The sequence below is a fragment of the Chelon labrosus genome, assembly GCF_963514085.1.
Source record: "Chelon labrosus genome assembly, chromosome: 12".
In the NCBI taxonomy this organism is placed as follows: domain Eukaryota; kingdom Metazoa; phylum Chordata; class Actinopteri; order Mugiliformes; family Mugilidae; genus Chelon; species Chelon labrosus.
In genome coordinates this window covers 13,040,519-13,065,677 of record NC_140345.1, presented here as the reverse complement: position 1 = coordinate 13,065,677, position 25,159 = coordinate 13,040,519, and the positions used below count along the sequence as shown (strand labels likewise).

At 43.3% G+C, this 25,159-nt stretch overlaps 2 protein-coding genes across 4 annotated transcripts in view; one reads left to right on the top strand and one right to left on the bottom strand.

Moving 5' to 3' along the window:
• Positions 1 to 7,591, bottom strand: part of LOC311496857 (uncharacterized protein) — an 11,196-nt gene extending 3,605 nt beyond the window's left edge. The window contains exons 1-7 of one of the 3 annotated variants that reach the window (XM_084556867.1): positions 7,502 to 7,591; positions 2,535 to 2,595; positions 2,135 to 2,167; positions 1,262 to 1,294; positions 549 to 605; positions 361 to 429; positions 88 to 130 (exon numbers count right to left, since the gene is read on the bottom strand). In XM_084556867.1, coding sequence (XP_084412993.1) covers positions 88 to 130; positions 361 to 429; positions 549 to 605; positions 1,262 to 1,294; positions 2,135 to 2,167; positions 2,535 to 2,586 — 287 coding nt within the window. In that variant the 5' untranslated portion in view covers positions 2,587 to 2,595; positions 7,502 to 7,591. Of the gene's footprint in view, positions 1 to 87; positions 131 to 360; positions 430 to 548; positions 606 to 1,261; positions 1,295 to 2,134; positions 2,168 to 2,534; positions 2,596 to 5,214; positions 5,301 to 6,252; positions 7,463 to 7,501 lie in introns of those variants that run through there. The other 2 variants (XM_084556868.1, XM_084556866.1) reach the window with 2 other exon arrangements.
• LOC311497568 (IgGFc-binding protein-like) lies at positions 6,944 to 25,159 on the top strand (the record flags this gene model as incomplete). The annotated part of the gene is given in 28 exon segments (XM_084557881.1): positions 6,944 to 6,983; positions 7,903 to 9,099; positions 9,136 to 9,533; positions 9,619 to 10,199; positions 10,276 to 10,906; positions 10,994 to 11,540; positions 11,634 to 12,187; positions 12,275 to 12,830; positions 13,032 to 13,284; positions 13,566 to 13,704; positions 14,401 to 14,466; positions 14,847 to 15,066; positions 15,606 to 16,189; positions 16,304 to 16,871; positions 17,316 to 17,887; positions 17,994 to 18,614; positions 18,616 to 18,846; positions 19,015 to 19,150; positions 19,243 to 19,565; positions 19,640 to 20,204; positions 20,313 to 20,905; positions 20,989 to 21,556; positions 22,189 to 22,724; positions 22,802 to 23,354; positions 23,421 to 23,620; positions 23,737 to 24,111; positions 24,207 to 24,478; positions 24,615 to 25,159. Coding segments are annotated over 28 exon segments (11,910 nt in total). The 3' UTR covers positions 24,646 to 25,159.

Here is a 25,159-nt window from a genome sequence, read left to right as displayed (position 1 = left end):
AATCATGAAAATCTTGCTGAGCGTGACAGTGATGTACATAGATATAAAAGACACAAAGGAAATATAACTCTGGTAATTTGTCCTTACCCTTGCTGCCGGTTTTGCATATGGCGTCTTACTAGTACTAAGGCTGCAAGTGAGAAAAAAACAAAATTGTAAAAAGGTCATGTTTTCACAAGGGAAAAGTTCATATTTGCTTAAGGTATTAACAGTTTCACAAGGCACACAGGGACAACAGTGATTCTGGCCAAGCACCGTAGGGCTTTACAGCACTTAGTGCATTTGTCAAACTGTGGGAATGTAACGAGCAGTATTTCACATTTCACTACATTATGCCTCAACAGAGCTCAGGATACTTACAGACAACTGCTGCGACTGAAAGAGCCAACACAACTGCAGCAACAACGATGATAATCAGGGTCATCTCATCTGAAAGACAAGTCAAGTTACCTTGATATCAGTGTATAATTCCATACGTCATTCATAGACGCTGATATGGAAGACATTTGAATTCATTGTTGTACGTGACAAAATCATAATTAAAATACCTTTGTCCTCCGCGCCTGTAGCTTTATCTGCAGATAAATCATCGTTGCCACGACGACCTGAAATCAACGTGAGAAAACTGTTTAGCAAGTTTTGCTATTCTCAGACATTCTTCAAACATTTTGACGTGTGTGCTGCCTGCGATATTTACAATGCATTTTATAAAACTGGAAAAAAAGAAAAGAAACATCTATGTGATTGTGTCTGAAAGTGAGGTGATCGAGGCTCCAGTGGTATAGTGGCCGTTTGCAGTAATGCTGCTTCTCCAACAGCAGGCAGGCAGGCTGCAGCCCCGCTCTAAACAGATCTGTAATTCTATCAAATGTCCATCAAAGCGAAGATGAGGAGTGACAGAGAGAGGCGCGGAGAGAGAATGAGAATGCCAATGTTGATTAGATGACCGACAGGACGGCGGAGATGTCGACGTGTTCATTGGCCTTTCAGCAGAATCCACGGGGCCTCTCTGGAGAGCTAATTGATTCTATTCAGTGCTTAATGGTTGGGGGGAGGTAAAAGCCAACAGGGGCCACAGCCCTTCACACATCTCACTGGACTAGAATACGCTACACACAATGCTGACCTACTGACAATAATTACAGAAGGCCTTAACCTTCACACACTCTCCTCTGGACGGCCACCATTACAGTGTGTGCCTACAGAAGTGAAGAAGCTACACCTGTCTATCCACTCTTGGTCACTTAGGTAATAAACTCACCAGGCATCTGGGTATAATCCTCGTCATCTACATCTGTGAAATAAGGACAAAGCAAGTTTGTGCAGAGTTATTTTATTGTGCAACAGTCAGGACAGCACCTTTAATCTTTCAGCAACACCATTGACTGGGGGCTTTATGAAGGCAGTTTAGAGCTAAAAGGTCCGAGAGCAAAAAATAAAAAATGAAACCATAAACAAAAATCGATACTGTACACAGAAACCCAAAACCATATATATGATAAATCTAAAAGGGAAGACAGTAACACAACTGCAAACACAAAACTCCTTAAATAAATGACCAAAGCTGTGAGTAAATAACAAAACTCTAAATGAAGAAGAAACACCATTAAAGAGATGCGAATCATTTCACAAGAGCACACAGCTCTTATTTTGCACTTAAAGTGAATAAAAATGTGGAGGTGGAGGAGGATGAAAGCCGGAGGAAAATTATATTCTATTATTTTCCTAGCAGGCTGCATTATGAAACTACATTATGTTTTGAAGTTATTCCATTCGACATGATATTCTATCCAAACTCATTCTGAAGTCAAAATAACGGCAACGACAGAGGAATATTGGAATGGTAATAATAGCATAAGAAACATTTAGAAACAAGCCAATGACCTGAACACATCGAGGGAATATAATATTTGTTGTTGCATACGGGTGTGGCATCACAGTTAACCTGAATGCTGCTTCACGTTAAATTCTTTTGAATTTTTATTTTTATCCCTAAATTTACATCATGCAGACATCACATGTAAATGACCTGCTGCAGTCCTTTCCAATATCTGTGAACTGTGCCCAGGAAAATGAAAGGCTTCAGTAAGTGCTACTGTCCTTTTGAATTTTACTCAAAATATGAATTACGTACCATCATCACCTGATCCTTCATTGTCTGATGCAGCTGCAACAAAAAAAAAAAAAAGAAGTGCATATTTAGAGAATATATACACAGACTTGAGCGATAGTACATCTGGTGAAGTCTACCTGTTGTTCTTTTCTGACATCTTCTTTACAAAGAAAGCACAGCTACAGGAATACTGTTGCTAATTTTGCTTTGCATGTTTTTTTTTTTTATGCTATTCTTATCCGCGTTTGAACAGTCGCAACTTCTCTTTCAGGTTGTTGTGAAATTCAACTGCACAAGCATATATTAACCGTGCGGCACACGTCACATATGTAGCTAGTTGAAGAGAACATCTCGGCGCAGGGATGCTCGGGCCCTGATTAGATGTTTATCTCCTGAAAGCGTCACAGAGATGAGAACCTACCAGCAGCAGCTGGCAGCAGAAGAAGCAGACACAGGAACAGCAATCGCATCATCTTCAAATGCTGCAAGAGGAAAGGAAACCAAGTTAAAAATATCTGCCATTAGTATTCAGTCATTGATGTGTGCGAAATCTTGGTGTTTTGGTTTCGAGACGGGGTTTGATGGAAAGCAGAAAGGCTGTCTATTATTGGGGCTTGTCTGAATTTCAGGATCACATTGTGCTAGTCAGTGGAAAACTACAGATTCCAAGCCAACCAGTCTTGCACCGTCTTACTAGTTCAGAAGCACGCATGCAAATCTAGATTGCAATCTTACACAAGTGGTGACAAGGGGGTCAGAATGACAACATAATTTCCCACAATGCTCAGCAGAAACACTGTACTGAGAATTCTGTCACACTCAGCTACAAGGCAACAAGTGTCTATTCGACATTTTCCCCTCCCTGCTGGCGTCACGTTAGGTGTTGAGCAGGAAGAAGTGTCCAGAAAGACTTTCATTGGCAAAAGAAAAGAGAATCTAATAATCAGATGTTTAGCCATTTATTGCATCCTGTCAAGCGATATTGTCGTCATGCTAAATGGGAAAGGAAATAACTTTAATTGAATCTAAAAATATACTTATCCATTTCATCTGAGACTAAGAGACACACTTAACATTGTTATTCTTTCTTAAGGAAAAAAAAAAAAAAAACTCCACTTCCTCATGGCGCAGGGCCCGAAAACAAACACTACCTCCGTTCCCCATCACATAGATGTGAAACGCAGATGTTTGCAGTCCGTCAAACAAAGCCCCCAGCTGCTTTCCAACACAATATGCGCGCTGATATTTTTAAGTGGGAAATCATGGGAATTGACCTTTCTTCCAGTTAAGGTCCCGGATGAAGCCTTGCTAGTCAGATTTAGCCACTGAAACTGGCGTGCAATCAGGAACCAATAGCCACATATCCAGAGTTTGATAGTGTGCACAGAGGGAATCGTCTTATTGACCTTTGTGCCACATTTTATACTGGGGGCTCTTCATTGTTAGCCACGCTCATTGTGTCCTTATTTCCTCCATAGCTAATGACCATGTGGGATGAATGGAGGTGACAAACACTGTGAGAATGCAGATTATCAAACAGGGCTCTGACCGATGGCATATGTCCAAACACTTACCTTACACCCCCACAAAGCAGTTACTGACTTAACGTTTTCCATTCAATACTACAATTTAAGGAAGTGGACTAAGCTCTCCGGCGAGTAGATTCCGTTTACCTTATTTGCTGCATGGAAGTGAAATACAAAGATGTAGTGCTATTAGGCAAGAAGATTAGTCAGCGTCGCTTCCTTCATACAGTAAGGTTTTTGACTGCCCAGATACTGTACTCTCATCTACAGGCCTACAATCCCTAATGAAAGCCAACTATCTAGCATGGGGGGCCGCACGGGTACAACCCACAACAAGATTAGATGCATGCTTAAATGGCACAACAGCATCAAGACTTTTGGTTGATTATATTGGAAATAGATGTTAATCACACAACTGTGGCTGATGGGAGGGGGAGCGTAGCGTGGGCTGTTCTGGCCTCATGAATAGCTGAAGTAAATCTCCAAACGCAACCATCCGAAGAAGCTGCAAATAAAATCCCCTTCTGTATCCAATTTGCTTTTCAGAGTCGCTTTGGGTGAAATAATAAGCTGATCCAATTTGGAAATATTTATCAACCCTGTCCGCTGCCTCTGTATCAAAACGGCTCCTGACGTTTTCAAATTGGGATATATATATATATATATATATATATATATATTCGTGCACATCTGAATGGCGACTGAATTTACTCTTTTACGCCACACACAATTTGTAGGATATAATAACCAGCGGCTTGCTTATAAAGTAGACATGTTGGCTGTCTTTTGGCCAGAGATGGTAAATGAAGAAATCAACGCATCTTGAAACAACAGTGCAGAGCTGTAAAACTGGTATTCACTGCAGTGTCGCTGGACGCGGGCATGTTTTCTCGCCCGGTCACGTTAACTGACCTAGGGTTCACTTTAAATTGACACCTTCCTCTACTTGCAAATCCAATCTTTATCAACAAAACACACATAAACAGGCCTGCCACGTGTACATAAACACGACAACACAACTGCAGCGGCTACAGACGATCTCTTCCTTATCTGCTCGCGCAGATAACAGCCCACTGCTCAACCACTGTGCATCACTGACAAGACTTTGACGACTGCGATAACAATCGCACGTGTTCAAAGATACCAGAACTAATGCAGTCTGGAGAACTCACGGAAAAACTAATACAAGGAAGAAAAATTGCGAGACAGGTGAGAGGGCAGCAGAGAAAACCTCCACGATTGTTGCCGATACACGTCAAAGCTGAAGCAAACTCGCTCTAAAAAGAATGGGCGAAGAAGGGGAGGAGGACAAAAAAAAAAAAAAAAAAGTACCCAGATCATTTGTTATGCATTGCCATTCAATTTTCTAAAACGTGGGTGCTTATTCTGGTTCAGTGAGGACAGAAAATATTCTTGCTGAAATGTTTACTCAAGTCTGCTATCTATACAGCTGCTGCTGTTTATCTAAGTGAGGTTGATGCAAATTCTGTTTTTCTATAACATGCTCTGCTATGCCACTGGAGCGCAAAACAAGGAAACTAATGACAAAATAAAATAAAGCAGAAATCACAATACCTCAGTTGGTGCCTTGCATACCAGTGAGCAATCCACCATGGATAAACAACGTCCGTGACAACTACGCAGCTATTTCCAATACAAATAGCTTGTGGGTGACTCTCTGAGCATCAGGCCAATGAGCTAAGGAGGATATGACAGTGACTCACTGACATCTTGGAGACCCATATCCTGCATTTGCCTGCCCAGGCCCCCCCTCTACCCCCTGCCCCCTGCCCCCTCTGTATGTTTGTAAAAATATAAAACATGTGGACACACACAAGACGTGATTCCACAGTTGCAACAAAAAGGCTGGCATCTTAAACCCTCTGCTCCAGCCAAAACATGAACAGCCAGGCAGGACATACTGGACTCTTGACACGTACACATGAGGTTCACTCTTATTTTTTTTTTTTTTTGTAATCAGATGTAGACAAAGGTGCTGTCCATTGTTTTGTTAGCAGCACTATCAAATGACCCATCTCAACCATGCTGAGGGTTTTACAATGTAAAAAAAAATCCAATGTGTCTGAAATGAAGCCTCCTCACTGAAAACAAGCAACACCCAACTCTGATTTCAAGATTTGAACCCTTTCACCTCTAAACAACCACCGTCAAAGCAGTTTATTAGCTTGTCAATTTTTTTTTAAAAAAAGTTATAAAAAAACAACAGTGCACACTCACCACTAGCACAACGAACTGCATGACATTCGAGCACGCTGTAGTTACATAATGCACAGGAAGAGAGATCAGGGGTGCTGCCTGAGACAAGTCAGTTCTCCTTCACAATCACCTGCTTCTTTAACAAACAAGTCAGCATGTTTAAACTCATACATACATACACTGACTCGTACTGAACTAAGCTGAGAAAGCCAAAGAAAGTTAAGAAAACATGATGACAACTTGTAGGCTGCGCAGTATCACTTGTGCAATCATCACACACAGTAGCCACATTTCAAATTACAAGAACCTACCAATATAGACAGACGGGTGTATATATATATATATATATATATGTATATGTAAAAATATATATATTAAAAAAAGTGAAAATTTTACACTATTATCCTTGTGTCTCTCTTCTCCTCGTCTCAGCCCCAAGAAGTTACGCACTCGCCGCCGCTGTCACTGTCGATCTGATGAGTCGCAGCTCAGCCGAGTCTTAACAGGAAAAGCCTGTGTGCGCAGCTCTGTGTGGGCCAAATTCGGCGCAACTCTCACCTACAAGGGGATTCACAGCCACCTCATTTAGAGCCGAGCTCGCCCCTTAACTTTTGTGCCTCGTTTTTCTTTTCTTTTCTTTTCTTTTCTTTTCTTTTTTTTTTTTTTGTGCCGCGGCGGAAAAATACCCCGTCGGTTTCCTGAAAACGATGAGGTTGCGAGATATGGACGATATGAAAGACAGATGCCCGATAGTGGTTTCGTTTTAACTGGAGCCACACGTTACAGAAGCAAACAAACAAACAAACACACATCATGGTTAATTAATGCCGGCGCGCGCAGCTGCAGCTTAATTAGTCGACAAATGATGACGTCCGCTCTCAGTGATTGACGGGCCCATATGTGGCTGACTTGGCACAGGTGCGTTAATAGGGCACCATTGTCCACCCAGTGTGTTGCTAGCTCAGCTAGTTTCCCCCGTTTAGTGTTTTTTTTGGGGCATGCACAGAGCGTAAAACGTATCAGCTGCGGGTAAACAGAATTGAAACTGTTGCTCCATCTATGTGAGTTGTCTTGTTTCACTGCAGTGATGCAGTTTCCCCTGTTTCAGCTGTGCCTCTTGAGTCTCGGTAAGTTTTTCAGGCTGTTTTTTTTTTTTTTTTCTTCCCCCCCAGTTGCTCATCTTTAAGGTCCATCCACTAGTTTTTCAGCAACTTGGCAACAAATTATATTAGTCTGTCTGTTCCTCCGTTATGATTCTGACTTTGAGAAGTTCTGTTTGTCTAGTTTTCAATTGGAGTCATCTGTTGCAGCGTCTCACCCACTGAAACAACAAATGATCCTAATCTGTGCACCGTTTAGAACACAACTGTAGCCAGTAACTGGGATTTTGAAATCTACACTTTTTTTGTTTTTTTTTTATGCATGCATTGTGGAAATACAACCCAATACTACCAATGACACTATTTTAGCAAGCATATTTGACTTTTGCTAAGGTTATTTTACCTTGTTTCATTAAGTTATGCAGCTTTTTGCAAAGACAATTAACACATATAAACAAATGCAAAAAACTGTTTGTAGGAAACAATGTTTTCCTAATCAAGTAACCTCACATTCATTTAATATGTTTCCTGAAAGGTAAACTTACTTTTAAAAGAGCTGTTGTTGAGTTGAATCTATACACTGCTGGTATGTTGTTGCTCCCAGGTCAAGATCCTTGTTATCATGGAAACTACCAGTGTGTGTGCGCATTCATACAGGTGTACTCACTCGGGAGCTCGAAACTGCTCTCCATTGGCTGTCGAGCTTGTTGAAACATGACACCTCCTCTCTTATCTGTTCTGCAAGTAGACTTGCTGTGCATATTGTGAAACTTGCTCAGCACTCTCAGTGAATACATGTACCGTAATCACTTTAGTGCCAGTGTGTTGTTTGCTGTCATAAAATCATCTGCTGCCATCTGGGCAGTTCATCTTTGTTTGCTAATCGTGTTATTGTTCGCTCAATGTGCACATTTCCTGCAGTTGTGATGCGGGTGCATATTCAAAGATTTTATATTGAATAGAAAGAGTAATTCAATTATATTCTCCTTTGCAGGCTTGTCTGTGGCCAGACCTGGTAGGAGGTTTCTGATGATGTTTCCTCCTCATAATGACCCTACAGTAAATGTCAGCCATCAAGTAACTATCACAGCTTTGGATGTTTGGACTTTGGTGACTGTGAAGGTTCTGGAAAGTAGCTTCGTGCAGCAGATCGTCCTCCCTGCTAGCCAGTCAAAGACAATTCACCTGCCATTGTCAGTGCAAATTAACAGTGATCACTCCTCCCACGTCCTCAGTGTGATGTCTGCACGGCCTGTCACAGTACTTGCTTCATTTTGTACCCGCTCTGGCTGTGACCACAGCCTCCTTTATGATGTGTCCTCCTGGGGGACAAGCTACTATCCCATTACTCCTCACTTCCCTAACAAGACTGATGTCAGCCAGATGGTGATCACAAGTTCAGACCGCGAGACATTAGTGGATATCTTCCTCTCAGGGGAAGTGCTCTTAAAAGGCAATGTTCACCCCAAGGGTAGTGTCCTTAGGCTACATTTAGGGGTGCTGCAGAGTGTTTGCCTTCAGAGCAGTTCCAGTTTCTCTGGATCACAGTTGAACTCCCAAGAAGCTGTGGGTATCGTAGTTGGCTTCACCTGCTCTAAACACTCACCAGGGGATTGCTCGTATGGATTTGCTCAGTTGAAATCTGTCTCTCTCTGGAGTTTTGACTATTTTATCCCTCCAATAAATGACACACAAATGACTTTGAGTTTTCTGCTAGCAATGACTAGTGTCGACACTTATCTGCACATCGCAAACAGCACCGTGCAACAGAATGTGTCCCTTGTTGTTGGTGTTATGAAGGCCGTTACAATTGTGACTTCAGATAAAATCTGCATTACTAGTGACGGTCCTCTTCAACTTGTTTACTTCAGACATCGCAACAGGCAGCGCCCTTCAACTCTAATAGTGCTGCCGTCTGTAGCTGATATCTGTCAGCCTGTAGCTATGTTCGATTCCGGTGACATGAGTGAGTGGGGAGATAACGGCAATAACACGGAAGATTTAAAGCATGATGTTAAATTCTCAAAGCAGCCCAACTTTGCTCAGCTGCCTGATAATTCAGAGTCTAGTTCTCTTCATCCAGATGAAGGAGTCTATCTAAGCAACATGAACACACAGCTGTATCCAGCCGTATGTGGAAAAGGTATCTGTTAAGGCCTTTGAATTGTATGTTGAATAGATGGGAACTGTTGTAATCTGTCACCCTTGGACAAAAATGTTAACCTCTGTCTTTTTATTTCAGCTGCAGCTTCTTGTGAAGACTTGCACTGTAGTCCCAAACAGAAGTGCGCTGTCAAACATGGAAAACCACTCTGTTCTTTGGAAGCTAAAATATGCTCTGCATGGGGTGATTCTTTTTATCGCACATTCAGTGGAAGAGATTTTGTCCTACAGGGAAACTGCAACTACACTTTAGTTCAGACGTCCTGTCCTGGCTTAAATGCTTCGGTTCCAGTTAAGATTAACATAGCCAGAGCATATATGAACAGTGCCTCTGTCTCCACCATCCACACAGTGCAGATAAGCATCATGGGCTTTAATATCTCCTTAGTTAAAGATGACAAAAATCATGTTAGGGTAAGTGATATGAACTTTAAATTAAAATTGCATATTGACTTCTCATAGCTTTATTTATGATTTATTTTTGCCTTTAAACTCATAGATTGACGGACTGAAGAAGAATTTACCTCTCACCCTGGGGAATGGGTCGCTCAATTTGTTTCCGAGTGCATCCAGTGTTGTCTTACAGACTACTATTGGTCTGACTCTGCAGTATGACTGGAAGCACAATCTCCAGGTTGAAGTTGGCCCAGCGTTGTATGGACGCCTGTGTGGTCTGTGTGGAAATGCACATCACAGCTCCTCAGATGGCATAATGGCTACTAACGGCTCTGATAAAACCGCTGTGGATTTTACCCTGCCGTGGGTGGTGGACGGTGCCACTGGCTCCTGTGTTGAAAACTGCGGTGGCGTCTCATGTGCAGTGTGCAGTCGAAGCCCAACCAAAAGCTTTTCCAGCACTAAACGCAACTTCTTTGAGATTGGATGCACTCTACTGCAGAGGAGCGGTGGACCTTTTGCAAACTGTCACTCCTACATTGATCCGGAGCCATTTGTTCGTAGTTGTGTGGACGGCGTCTATGTCAGTGGAGCTGGTTCTTCTATGTGCAAGGTCTTTACAGCTTATGCCAGTGTTTGCCAGAAGGTTGGAGCCAGACTCCACACCTGGAGAGCCATCTCAAAGTGCTGTGAGTCTTTTTTTTTTTTTTTTTTTTTTTTTTTTTAAACTGATTTTTGAATGACTATGTTGGTGATGAAGAATAAAATTCTTTGTATGTGATATTCTATCTACAGCTATGGCATGTCCTCTGAACAGTCACTATGAAATTTGTGGCTCTGCCTGCCCAGCTACCTGTAGTAACCCAGAGGCCCACCATAATTGTACGCTGCCTTGTGTGGAGTCATGCCAATGCAATAAGGGATATCTGCTGAGCAGTGGGAGCTGTGTACCACGCGGCAAGTGTGGTTGTGTTCACCAAGGTTCCTACTATCTCCCCAAAGAGAACTTCTGGACTGATGAGCAGTGCGAAGAGAAATGTGTCTGCCAGCCTAACTCCAAGAAAGTTATGTGTGCTCAGTCTAATTGCCGGGAAGGCGAAATGTGCAAGCTTCTAAATGGAGTCCCAGGTTGTCAGGTGCATGGACCTGGTGTGTGCATTGCTAAAGGAGATCCTCACTACACAACCTTTGATGGACGTAACTTTGATGTCAATGGCAACTGTACATACCTACTCACTTCTCACTGTCCTACCTGGGGAGACTTGGAAGACTTTAGTGTGGAGGTCCAGAACCAGATAAAGGATGCTACCAATATTTCCTTTCGTCAGGTTAAAATGGTGGTCTCTGGTTATTCCATTGAGTTCTCAAATGATTGGAGTAACCAGGCTAAGGTAGGCTCATTAATTTAATTAACCCACAGTATATATATCTAAACAGTTTTAATTTGCCGTGTGTTAACATTGCTCCACTTGTTTCAGGTGAATGGTCTGCTGCTGAATTTTCCGTATGTGTTGAGTCGAGGCAAAATAAAGCTCTACGTGACCGGACTGTCAAAACAAATAGAGACTGACTTCGGTGTGATTGTGACATACAGCTCTCACATCCTCACGGTTCAGATGCCAAGGGTTTTCTCTGGTACTCTCTGTGGCCTCTGTGGGAACTTTAATGGTAATCCACATGATGACCCGATGCCCGATGATGAATCTGACATCTCTCAGGCCATTAGCTATTGGCGAACCAGCAGTGAAGATGAATGTGTGTATGTACCTATGAACACCTCGGGTTGCAGTTCACAAGATATGGCTCTTTATCGAGGAAAAGATTTCTGTGGGAGGTTACTGGATACACAGGGGACATTCCAGAGCTGCCACAAAACAGTTGATCCACAAGGTTTCTACCTTAACTGTGTTCATGACCTCTGTTATGGCAACCAGACTACGCTATGTCAGATTCTGTCTAGCTACGTTGCTTTATGTCAAGAAATGGGAGCTTTAGTGGATGAATGGAGGGCTTCCAACTTTTGTTGTAAGTAACTATAGAGGTTTGTCTGTTTTTTGTGTTTGCACGGTTGCAGTATTTTGAATTAACTTGTCTTTTTATAATCTCTCTGCTTCATAGATCTCTCCTGCCCACCTAACGGTGAATACCACCTTTGCTCTACACATGTGTCTAACTGTGTAGAAAGCCAACAAACTCCGAATGCACTAAAATGCAAAGAGGGCTGTTTCTGTAAACCTGGATTTTTCCACAGTGGTGGCAAGTGCGTACCAGACTCTGAATGCGGCTGCATTTATGATGGTGTTTACCATGAAATCCATGAGAGCTTCTACCCTGACGAGCACTGTCGGTTGCACTGTGTCTGTGTGAGCCACAACAGAGTGCAATGTACCGAGTTCACATGTCAAAATGGAACAAAATGTGCTATCCTGGATGGCCACAGGGCATGCCACGCATTACAGTCTGTTAAATGCACAGTCATGGGTGGCAGACATTTCAGGAGCTATGATGGACATAGCTTTGATTTTAATATGGGAAGCTGCAGTTATGTTCTGTCTCAGGCCTGTGACGAGGAGGAGTCAGACCCCACTGTTGTTTTCCAGCAAGGCCAGCTGCACATCAGGGTTTATGGACTGAACATGTCATTAGAGATGGAACATTTGGGAAAAGTGAAGGTAAGTAGCTGGACATTCACACAACTAATTAGTAATCTCAACTGATTACTGTGCCTTGATTGTAACTTTAATATTTAAATTTTCCAGATCAGCGGTGTTCTGAGGGGTCTGCCTGTCCAGCTGGCTCATGTAGCAATACTGCGTTCTGGCATGCTGACCCGTGTTGTTGTAGACAATGGGGTTGTTGTCACTTATGGAGGTCCTAATCTGGTACAAATGGCAGTTCCGGATGTTCATAGACAAATGTGTGGCTTGTGTAAAAATATCACTGCTGATGTGAAAAATGGCAAACAAAGCCTCAATGGTAGATTTGCAAATGAAGTTCCCATCTTTGCATCTTCCTGGTCACTTTCACCGCCTACAATCAACTGTTCTGATGAATGTGATTTTTGTCCAGTGTGCAATTCTAGCATGACAGCCGAATTCTCATCCGACGGTCTCTGTGGCATGCTTCTTGCTACGGCAGGATCCTTCAGTGGGTGCCACTCCACTGTGGACCCAAAACCCTTCTTTCAGAATTGTGTGAATGACTTGTGTATGACTAATGGGAATAAAGAATTGTTTTGCAGTAGGTTGACAGAGTACAGTTTTGCATGCCAGGATGCAGGAGCTGTGATCAAACCCTGGAGGGGTGAAAAGTGCTGTGAGTATAATAGGTCTCGACTCTTACATGTTCACGTGGTGTTTTCATTAGTCTGCTATGATGTGCTAGTGCATGTAACTCAAACAGGTCTGCACACATGCTTCTGTGGAACATGCTAATGTGCTATACATTGAGCCTGATTGCTGTAAGAATAGCTCAACTCTGTTCCTTACATATAAACTATTTTTGACCGTCCCACAGCGCTCTCATGCCCTGAAAACTCGCACTACAGTGTATGTGCTGATGCATGCCCGGAGTCCTGTGGTATTTTATCCGATATCGCCTGCCCATGGCCCTGTTACGAGGGGTGTCAGTGTAACGCTGGACACATGCAAAGTGGAAATGGTTGCGTCACAGCTGAGCAATGTGGTTGCCTTTACCATGGACACTACTATGAGGCAAGTAGCTGTATCATTCCAAGAGGGGGAATGGAGATCTTAATCCAGGGAAACGTGTAACATGGCTCAAAAAATGCTTAATATTTAACCTGTAGGCTCAGTCATAAACACCGTTCGTGCCAAAACTGAACATAACAAGTGACCGAGCTTGGTTTGGCACTCTTAATAATATGACTCATAAATGTCTTGGCCCAACTTGCCTTACATCTGAACATGTGACACATGACTAATTACTAAAACCCTAGTCCTTTGTAATATCCTGGGTTGTTTGTTTGCTTGCTTGCTGTGTAAGAGAACATTTGGGTATTGCACAAAGTGACTCACTGTTTTTCTGTAGATTGGGGCTATGTTGTGGGCGGAAGGATGCTCTGAGTGGTGTAACTGCTCTGCAGCTAACACTATGTGCTGTGAGCAAGCTTCTTGCCCTGAGGGAGAGCGCTGCACCCTCAACAATACCTGGGGCTGTGCATGGAACGGTAGGCATAGCTGGTTCTGCTGGTTTGGGTGACGTTTACTCATAGGCTAACTGTGGTTCCGTCAGTTGCACCATGCACGTCTGATATTATCAGATTTTATATGCAACTTAATCTTGCTCTGTTAAGGGTCACAGGCAATAGTGTACATACATCATTTTTTTTCTGTGTCCTGTCATTTTACCTAAAATGAGGGTAACCCCTCACCTCTTTTGAATAGGCCATTATGTGCTTAAAGTTTCTTGTCTGCCTGAAGGCTTCAGCATGATTGTACTCCTTGTCAAACAATGGTAATAATTCCATTTTCCCCCCACAGAAGCCTTATAACAAATTTCAACAAAAGATTGAATTAATAGTTACCTTTAGTATCATCCAACTCAATGGACTTTTATCCGTTTTGCCACTACAAAATATTTACACTTCAGCTCAGCTATTTTACTAATCTGTTTACATTATTTGTGGCAGTTTCACAAGTAGTCCTTGTTTGCATTTATCTTCCACTGAAATTCCCGTGGGCGGCACAGTGGCGAGGTGGTTAGCACTGATGACTCGCAGTGAGAAGGTCACCGGTCGCCTGATGACAGCTGGGATAGGCTCCAGCAGACCCCCGCGACCCTTAACAGGACTAAGCGGGTATAGAAGACGAATGAATGAATGAAGTTCCCGTTAATGATTACCTTTCTTTTCTTATTCTTTCAGCTGGTGATTATCAAACTTGCGAGAATGGAGAGACCCGTGTCCAGAGCAAGTCTCGGCAAAGGCGATGTTGGGTATTGGGAGGGGCCCACTTCTACACTTTTGACGGACAAGTGTTTGAGTTTCAAGGAAACTGTACCTACACTCTGATCCATTTATTAAATGACACCAGTGAAAGCAATACATTTTGGGTCAGGGTAGAGAAAGACAGGACCCCCCACGAGACTTCCTCTGTCAAAGCTATTCATGTCAAAGTGGCTGAAGACAAAATTACTGTGTTCAGAGGCGACAGAGGCTCTGTTTGGGTACGTTTGAGTCATTCTTGCTTTACTGTGAGCTTTTGATGCAACTTTAACTGATTTCTCCAAAGTAGCCTTCAATTTAACATTGCTAGATATGCTGAAATAACGTGCATTTCTAAATGTGTAAAAACTGTTCTGTTTCCACAGGTAAATGGCATGAAAAGGCCTCTGCCTGTGACTGTACAGTTTGGACGGGTGAAAATTCATCGCAGTGACGTGTTTGTTGTTGTAGATACCAGTCTAGGCATCCAAATCAAATATGACTGCTCTAACATTGCCACAGTCATTCTCTCCAATAAAATAAAAGTCAGTGGTATATGTGGGAATAATAATGGCATCAAAGAAGATGACTTCAGAACCCCACAAGGTGAGACTGTAGATGCTGTGACCTTTGGCTGGAGCTGGAGGGTTTCTGAGCCGGAAACTCTGTGTACAGCGGATTGTGGTGATGCATGTCCGCACTGCTCTGCCGAACACCTACAGGAGAGAGATCTAGCCAATGAATGGATATCCTTGCATGAGTACCTTTGGTCACCACAAAATCCTTTCTATTTGTGCCAGGACATTGTTAACTCAACAATAGTCTCTGCAACAGTGAGCATGTTTGACCTGTGCTCTAATAATGACACTCAGAAGGCCCTTTGCTCTATCTTAGAGGCATATGCTGCTGCCTGCCAAAATTATACAGCTCACATTGGAATGTGGAGGAACAGCACCTTCTGTCGTAAGTGAATTTGTGTTACTTTCAATATAAAATGTCTAAAACATAATATTTGGATTACACATGTGATTACATTCCATACTTAACAGGCCAACAACATATGAGTAGTGTCAGAAAACTTGGAATCTAATTTGTGTAGTTGTTTTTTTTTTTTTCCTATATTGATTCTTCTTCCCTCCTACTAGCAATATCCTGCCCAGTGAATAGCCATTATGAGGCCTGTGGCACAGCTTGCCCCGCCACCTGTGAGTCCCCGCTCGGTTCAAGCCCCTGCACCCTGGCTTGCATGGAGATGTGCCAGTGCAACAAAGGTTTTGTTCTGGACAGTGACACCTGTGTCCCCTTGTCCCAGTGTGGCTGCTCTCACAACGGCAATCGTTACCCCAGCAACCAGACCTTCTGGGCTGATGAGAGGTGCACTGAAAAATGTGTCTGTGACCCCCATACCCAACAGATACAGTGCAGTCCGGGCTCCTGCGGCTCTGATAAATACTGCATTCTTCGGGACGGAGTAAGAAGCTGTGTGCAGAACCCCCGAGACACATGTTTGTACACTGTTCATCACGTAATCACCTTTGATCGACACGACTATGATTTTCACGGCACCTGCCAGTACCAGTTACTGGGAGTCTCTGGACAGAATGGAGACCTCGGTGATATTCAGGTTCACGTGCAGACAGATGGACACATAGGGTCAGCACTTCATGTCCTGGTCAATGTGAGAGGAGTTCTTGTGGAGCTTAACAGCAAAAACATGGATAACATAGAGGTGAGTGCTAGTATCAGTTTGTCTCAAAGAGTTTTGTTCAAGTTATTATTTCTTAATTTATTTGCAAAGATTACTTATTTATTTTTTTAAATGCAATTTTGGCGCCCCCTACAGGTTGATGGTATCAAGAGGAACATGCCCTTTCTCTTCGGGGCTTCTGCACTGGCTTTTTCTTTGGGGCTGCACACTTATATATACATGGACACTGGCTTTGAATTTAGTCTCGGCATAGAGGGAACAGTTGCAATACATCTCTCTCAAAAATATGCTAATGCCACTAGTGGCCTGTGTGGCAACTTCAACGCTGATCCTACTGATGACCTCATAGCAGATGGCACCAAGGAGCTTCTAAGCCCTGGCGAGTTTGCAAAGCTTTGGAGAAGTGGGCAGAATCTTTGGTGTGTGGAGGGCTGTCTAGGAGGAAGTTGTCCAAATTGTTCATCTGAGCGTCTGGCCCGTTTCTCTGACCCAGAGGCTTGCGGAAAGATTCTGGAAGTTAATGGACCATTCAGACACTGTCACGGCAAAGTGGACCCCTCCAGCTTTTACACACGCTGCGTCACTGACCTGTGTCTTCATGGAGGTCTCCAGACTGCGCTGTGTCACTCCCTGGCAAATTATGCTGCTGTCTGCTTTTCCCGGAAGGCTACGGTTGATGCCTGGAGGAGTCCGGGATTTTGCTGTGAGTGTTAATGTGCTTCCAGCTCCGCAAGTGAATTAAATTAATATCCTCTACAATTGTAACTGTGCTGTTTGTAGTTCAGCATCATTGCACACCAAATGAAATATGGAGAGATTGCAGATGCCTCTACAAGCACATAATATTTCATTGAGTTTAGATTGTTATTGATCATGAAACATGAGGAAAAGGGAATGGAGGTTATTTGCATACAAATCAGATATATGCCTGTAGGTACATAAAGTGTTTTTATTGTGTATCTATAGTTGGAAATGGTAGAGCAGGATAAATAAAATTGCGGTGAGACTCATTGGTATTGAGGCCGCTACCTCTCAGGTGCTATTGGGCCACTAGATGGTACTAATGCATCACTGGTCAACCCTAACCTTTACAACATTTTCCTGTCTTCCTGCCTTAAATGACTGATGTCTCTCTGTGCCTTTGCAGACCAGCCATGTCCCTCTAGTACCAGCTACAACATGAGTTCTGCCTCTGTTCACCTCTGCATCATCTGGCAGAATAACACGGCAGAGATGCCTCCAAACTTGGGGGAGAACTGCCTGTGTGAAGCAGGTTTAATTCGCAGTGGCAACCTCTGTGTCAATCCAGAAAACTGTGGCTGCTTTCACCATGGGGAATACCTGAAGGCAGGACAGGAGGTGTCTACATGCCAACAAAGCTGTTTATGTCACGCCGGAGGACACATGACGTGTCATAAGGTTTCCTGTGGAGAGGATGAGGAGTGTAAGCTTGTTAGGGGTGTTCGAGGTTGTCACCCAAAACCCAAAGAGGCCCACTGCTCTGTTGACGGATCCCAATACACCACGTTTGACGGAATGGCATTTGATTTCTATGGTTCATGCAACTACACCTTGGTGCAGATGTGCCCTCTCAAGAAAGTGGATGTACAGCCTATTTTGATAGTAACAGAGGGAAACCATACTCTGGGCAGGCAGATCTACCTGCAAGTCAATAAAATGTACTTTAAAACGTCAGCAACTTTTCCTGGGAAGATTCAGGTGACTTGTGTAATGACTTTACAGCCTTCGAAGTGATTCATTTATCTCCTTCAGCACTAAATCTTTATTGTGTATTTGTTTAAAATTGTATTACTGCTTCTCCTAGGTAAATGGAGTTTATGAGAACCTGCCATTCTCCCAAAACAACATCACCATACATAAGAAAAATGGATGGATAACAATCAAGGTCCCTCAATCAGTTGAGCTTATTTCTGACCTGCAAAGCCACATTCTGGTAAAGATGCCAGGCATTTACCGCCAGACAACCTGTGGACTTTGTGGGAACTACAATGATAATCCCTTGGATGACCTGCAGCTGCCCAAAGGCGCCATGATCTCTAACCTTACCACATTTGGGCCACCGTGTTTCTATGATACCAACTCATCCTGCAGCGATGCATATAACAGTTCCTGTCAAATTTGTCAGGCACCTGTGCCAGAATACACCTCTGTCCTGTACTGTGGCCTTCTCACCAATCCCACAGGACCGTTCTCTGCTTGTCACCACTTGGTGTGCCCACAGAAATACTACTCACTCTGCATGAAGAGTCTTTGTATTGCAGAGGGGCAACACTGGGCCCTGTGTGAAGCACTCTGGGCTTATCAGGCAGCATGTAAGGCTGCAGGAGGAGTAGTTGACCTCTGGATGAACACCACTGGCTGCAGTAAGTCTGCCATCATAATTATGTTTATTGCATTTAATCATTTAAAATTTGAAATTTCAGTAAAACGTCATTCAAGTCCACTTATTATTTACAGCTTATAAATGTCCTCGATTCAGCTACTACAGCCAGTGTGCCAACGCTTGCTCCTCGGTATGTCCTGATATTCGCCAGGAAGTGCAGTGTCCTGAAGATTGTGAGGAAGGCTGCCAGTGTGATGCAGGACACTTTTATGATGGCAATGCCTGCGTACCGGCAGAGCAGTGTGGCTGCATGAAGGATGGGAGGAAGTTTAAGGTCAGACTTACTGTTTTGTCTGCAGTCTATTAGGACAAAGTGTTAACTTAAGTAGTTATTCACATTTACTAGACTTGGGCCATTAGTTTATAATTCGTAATGAAGAATCTTATTGAAATAACCTGCCTCTGCACTAAATACATTCCTCCTCTTATGTTTTATTTTCAGCCATCTGAGAGCAAACTTTTGCAGAATTGTACTGTTAACTGCACCTGTGGGCCTCCTCTTATCTGTGAGCAACAATCATGCCCTCCCCTGCACAGTTGCATTGTTTTACATGGAATCATGGGCTGTCACAAAGATGGTGAGCATTTAAAATTATGAAACATTTCATAATTATTATGAGAATTTATTAGTTTCCACGTAGCTAACATTGACATACTTCCGTCCAAGCAGAGCATAACCCGGATCCATGTGAAGGAAAATGTGATAAAACTGAAATATGTTCGCTGAGCAACGGCTTGCCTGTTTGTCAGAGCCTCCAGGGTCTGTGCTGGGCCTGGGAAGGCCAGCACTACCACACCTTTGATGGGCTCAAATATAACTTTGAGGGTACCTGCACCTATCTGCTGGCAGCCAGCAAAGGGGCTGCATGCGGTCTAACGCGATTTAGTGTGTCAAAGAAAAATGACTGCAGTGCTTCACCTTCCACACAGGTGTTAACTGTGCAAGCTTATGGATTCATTATCCAGTTCACCAGTGAAACACGCACCTTACAAGTAAGAAGATATAATATTTTCTGAGTAACGGAACTGCTCACATGTTACCTACTAATGAGTCTCTTTGTTTTCAGATTAATGGTCAAGTGAATTATATTCCTTTTAATCCGTTTCGGGAAAAGATCCAAATAGCTTACAAAGGAGGAAACGTCCTGCTGAAAACTGACTTTGGCATGCATGTGGTCTTTGACTGGAACTCCACCATTGTTATCACACTTGACTCACACTACAAGGGCCACGTCTATGGGCTGTGTGGCAATTTTAATGGTGATTCACAAGATGAATTTCCTAACACTATAACCACTTTTCCAAGTGTAAAGCTCCCCAAGGGTTACTGTCTCTTTGACGGGGACTCCAAATGTTGTACTAGATATAAACAAAAACTGGATGTGGTGATCCTGCCTGCAGATAATGTGACTGAGGTTTTCTCAAGTCACAGGAAACCACGTGCAGAACTCATGGATCACAACAGCCGGTTGGCCCACTGTCAAAGTCATGCTGATCTGGGTTCTTTCTACCAAACTTCTGTCGTCGATCGCATGCATAATGAAGACTCAAAAACTCTTGACAAGACCATGAATTTGTATACCACAGTCTGTGAAGAAGCCAGTGATTACTACCTCAACGAAGGGACAATTGGTGAGTAGGCATGCTGTGGAAATTCAGTGTATATGTAATACAGTGAAGTTAAGATTCATGCAATAGTTGTAATAGAATCTGTAAATGATTATAATATAATAATTTCAGATGCAGGCTGTGCACCAAACAGCCACTACAAGACCTGTGGAACAGCCTGTCCCCCGTCCTGTGAATCCAATGCCACGATCTGTATAAAGATTTGTGCTATGGGCTGCTTCTGTGACCCTGGTTTCATCAAAAGTCCAGAGGGCTGTGTCCATCCATATCAGTGTGGCTGCCATGACTCCAGAGGTAAATACCACAGTATCAACTCAACCTTCTGGATCCCAGACAACTGTGGTCAGCTCTGTATCTGCGGGCCGGCTGCTGGGGAGATCCACTGCAGCCCAGACCACTGCCCCAGAGGAATGGTCTGCAGGGAGTTACGTCACAAGAGAATGTGCCAACCTGAAAAGCCAATGAACTGCACCATTGTCACTGGACTACACTTTACAACATTTGATGGATATAAGTTTGACTTTAGGGACAGCTGTGCATATTCACTAGTAGAAACCAACAGGAATTTAACTGGAGTCATGCCTTTCAATATCTCCATGTCTGATGCAAGTTGCCATAAAAGATTTTCTCATAGCCTTACATTAACACTCTCCATCTATGGTTTGGAGATCATGGTAAGAAAAGACAACCCAGGAAAGGTTTTGGTAAGTACTCTTCCAGCGCTTACAGACAGTCTTAAAAATGACCCACTGTATGTTAATGTAATATATTTTATTTTCATTTTCAGGTTGATGGATTATATAAGCCTTTACCCTATTCTCACAAGACGGGCCGTGTTAATGCCCACAACACACCTTCATCTCTCGTTATTCAAACTGACGAGGGACTAAAGCTGATCGTCTACAATACCGGCACTCTAATGGTTATCCTCCCCTGCAGTTACAGCTCTGCTGTTTCTGGTCTGTGTGGGAATGCCAACAGTGACCCACATGACGACCAAATGATGCCCAATTCAGAGCTTGCCCAAAATACATTAGAATTTGCCCACAGCTGGAGGTCTCAAGAAGCAGAGACCTGTAGGTTCAAATGTCCCTACAGACTGAAGAATTGTCCTGTGGAGGCACAAAAGCTTTTTGAAGGCACTGATTTTTGTGGGATGTTGTTGAATGAACTTGGCCCATTTGCAGATTGTGCATCAGTATTAAGTCCCAAGCCTTACTTCCACAGCTGTGTAGTAGATTCCTGCTCATATAATGGACACTATTCGGCAGTCTGCAGTTCTGTTGCATCTTATGCTGTAGCCTGCCAAGCAGCTCAGCTGCCTGTCCGGCACTGGAGGAGTGACACTTTCTGTGGTAAGTACGTGAGAATGTATCCATTAAAATGTGTTTATTACTGAGCACTGACAGATGTAAATTTGCAAGTACTTGATTATACACTCATCCAAAGTTACTGTTGAATGCCCATAATTCTTGACACTTGGAATAAAAGCAGGCAACTGTACAGACACAATGGAGCTGTACAGACGCAATGAATAAGTGACATATACATATGAAGGCAAACATTAAATCACACCCAGGCTCACTAGATTCGGACACTCGGTACAATTTCTCACGTAATGTCCTTCATAACTATTTGTCTTTGGAATATGAACATTGCCATTTATTTTCTAGCAAGACATTAAGTCCACTACAACCCTTGCTATAATAAGTTGAAGCCTTCATCAGTTGGACAGTGTTAATATTTTAACCTCCTTGAATGTCTGTAAAAGTGATTCAGTCCTCACAAGATTTTGTTTATTACAGTTATCTTACTTTGCTATCTTGTGCCAAGTTACAGGATAACGAGTATTTAGAGGAAGTTAATTTAGATTAGCTTGTGTATATTAAAATAAATTTAATGAAATGTGAGTTGGTGTCAGTAAAGTAAGTCAGTAAATATGTCAGATGACCTTTAAAGAAAGACTTTACTCTCTCCCCCTTCTTAGGTATGCCATGCCCCAAGAATAGCCACTATGAGATCTGTGGACCTCGATGTCCTGTTGTGTGTGCTGAACTATCTTCTCCAGCAAACTGTAGTGGAGGCTGTGAGGAGGGCTGCCAGTGTGATCCTGGCTATGTCCTCAGCGATGGCCAGTGTGTGATGGTTTCTGACTGCGGCTGCATGCACGAGGGACAGTATCACCCCGCTGGCCTGTTCTACTTGGAGAGCTGTCAGAAGTGTGACTGTAAAAGAGGAGAAGTCACCTGCAGCCCGATGGAAAGCTGTTTGCTTGATTTGCAGCATGGGGTGTGTCAAGTGTTTGCTGGATTTGGCTACATTACGTTTGATGGTGTTATTCTGCCTCATCATGGAGCTTGCACCTATGTTGTGTCAGCCTTGGCCTCTAAAGCCATACATGATTATACTCTGCTACTCAGCTTTAAAAAGGATACGGATGGCAACTTCACAATCGGTAGACTAGTATTGCATTTGCTTTCACTTGAAGTGTCCATTGATCCTGAAACTCTATGGAAAATACAAGTAAGTTGTGCTGTCTCTGAGTCTATGTGTAATAGCTGCCAAGATGATGTTAAGCTTAATTGTATTAATGCTTGCAGATAAATGGAGAAGACCGCAGTGTGCCCTTTGACAACGGACGACTTAAAGCTTACCATGCTGGCAGTAGACTAATAATCACCACACCGTCAGGGGTGGGAATTGACTTGTTCTACTCTCAATACCTCAGGTTAAATGTACCACAAGCGTACGATGGCACAACTTCAGGCCTCTGTGGGAATTTCAATGGAGACAAATATGATGACTTGCAAATGAGAAATGGCCATCTTGCCCAAGGCTTTTCAGAGTTCCTGCACAGCTGGGCAGCAGTGTCTCCAGGACAGAACTGCACAGACACTTGTGGGAGAGAGTGCGATGAGTGCAACCTGTCTACTCATGACACCACAGTCTGTGACGCACTGTTGGTCAATAGTTCTGACTTCAACCATTGCTGGAGCAGTGGCGTGGAACGTGAGATTTACAAACTCATTTGTATCAGGGCCATTTGTGCTGGGGCAGGGCACAGGGCCCCATGTCTAGCACTGGAAGCCTATTCTGCAGCCTGCCAGGCTAAAGGAATACCAGTAGGACTGTGGAGAGAGCATGCTCTTTGCTGTAAGTGAATAATTTTTATCACAGTTTAAGAGTATGATCCTCTCTAAATAACATTTCTACATCTAGCTCTCCAGTGTCCTGACCGCAGCAGACCAACAGATTGTGTTGACTCCAGCTCCAACTCATGCCCTGCTCTGCTCCAGCCTGTTTCTTCAGCAATTGGCTGTGCAGAAGGCTGCCAGTGCAGCGACGGAAATGTGTTTGATGTGGGCGAGTGTGTGCCTTACAGTCAGTGTGGGTGTGCTCTTCATGATGTATACATCAAGGTAAGCACAAGTGTAATGGAGCCAGTAAATGCTCTGCACAGTCTCATGGGAATCTGCAATTAAAGCTCACATTTAAGATATCAAAGCATCTGCATTTTGTTTGGTCTCCTTTTTAGACGGATGAGCAACTGTATACTAAAGACTGCGCCCAGAAATGCTGGTGCCACCCTTTAGGTGGCGTGATATGTGAGGAGGTGAGCTGCAGCCCAGGGCAGCAGTGTGCTCTGAGGAATGGTTCCTGGGGCTGTATTGACAGACCTGCAGTCTGTGAGCTCAGGGGCAGTCTCCACGTCTCCACACTCGGTGGGCAGCAGCTGAACTTGGAACCTCGGTCATCTTACAGTCTGATGTCCCTCTGTGACAAGGCCAGTGTGCAGTGGTTCAGCTTGATCTCTTACTATGGGCATTGTGATGGCAGCTCCACATTTGTGACTGTGTTTCAAATTGTCCTGCATGACATATCAATAGCCATACGGGGAGGCACAGTAAAGGTATAACTTCACTACTAATTTTAACAGACATAAGCTCAAACGTGTTTAAAAAATTCCAGTGTTTGTTCCAACCAAGCCATTGTTTTACCCCAAAGGTGAACGGACATTTGGTGTCCCTGCCTCACATTTTGCCATCAGGCTTGTCCCTGTCATCTGGTGTGAATCGGGACAAATCGGAGGTCACGGTGATCCTGAGGAGAGAGGCTGGTTTGGAGTCGGAGCTGGAGATAGAGATTGGCGTTACCATGGTGACAGCCAAGGTACCTCTCTGGTATTCAGGCAAACTGTGTGGTCTCTGTGGAAATCTTCATGACCTCGAGTCGCACTCTTCAGTCGAGTCATGGGTTCTCCATGACTTTCCTGGCTGGTAAGTGATGCTCTCAACAATATCATATATGCTTTCATTAATTAGTGTGTGTATGTATGTGTATATATATATATATATATTGTACACTGAATAAATCCAATAATGAGTGATTTTATTTTATTTCCTGTATCCACAGCGGATGTCCACTGGATGACTGCTTGTTTTAATTGTGTGACTAATATTGTTAAATGTATTAAATACAGCAATGACTTAAACCACATTGTGCTTGTTGTTTGAGCTCATTTAACAGTGAATACGTTTCTAATAAGAAACTGTAATAAGGGCACACCTTTATCTTAATCCATTTCAGTAATACACAGGCTTCCTGTTGCCCTGCCCAAGACTTTATGAGTACCAATTAAATATTTGAGTTTTTGATTATTAAAAAAACAAACAAGAAAAAACAGCCAAACCTTAAGGTCCAAGTTATGTTTACTTTCATGCTATTGCAAATGATCGTTGCACCTCCCCCTTTGCGGTATTATCCTTTGAGTGACACGCAAAACCAACAGAAACCGCCTGTTGAGCCCGAACCACTGCCATTCCAAAGAAATGTTGGTTTAAAACTGGATGGCTCAGTTCACTCGAGCCGTCCACCCATTTCGCAAGCTTCATGCAGGACATGTCTTACATCTTCTGCCAAGCATGAAACGGTTTAAAGGATGTGGTGAAGACATGGGC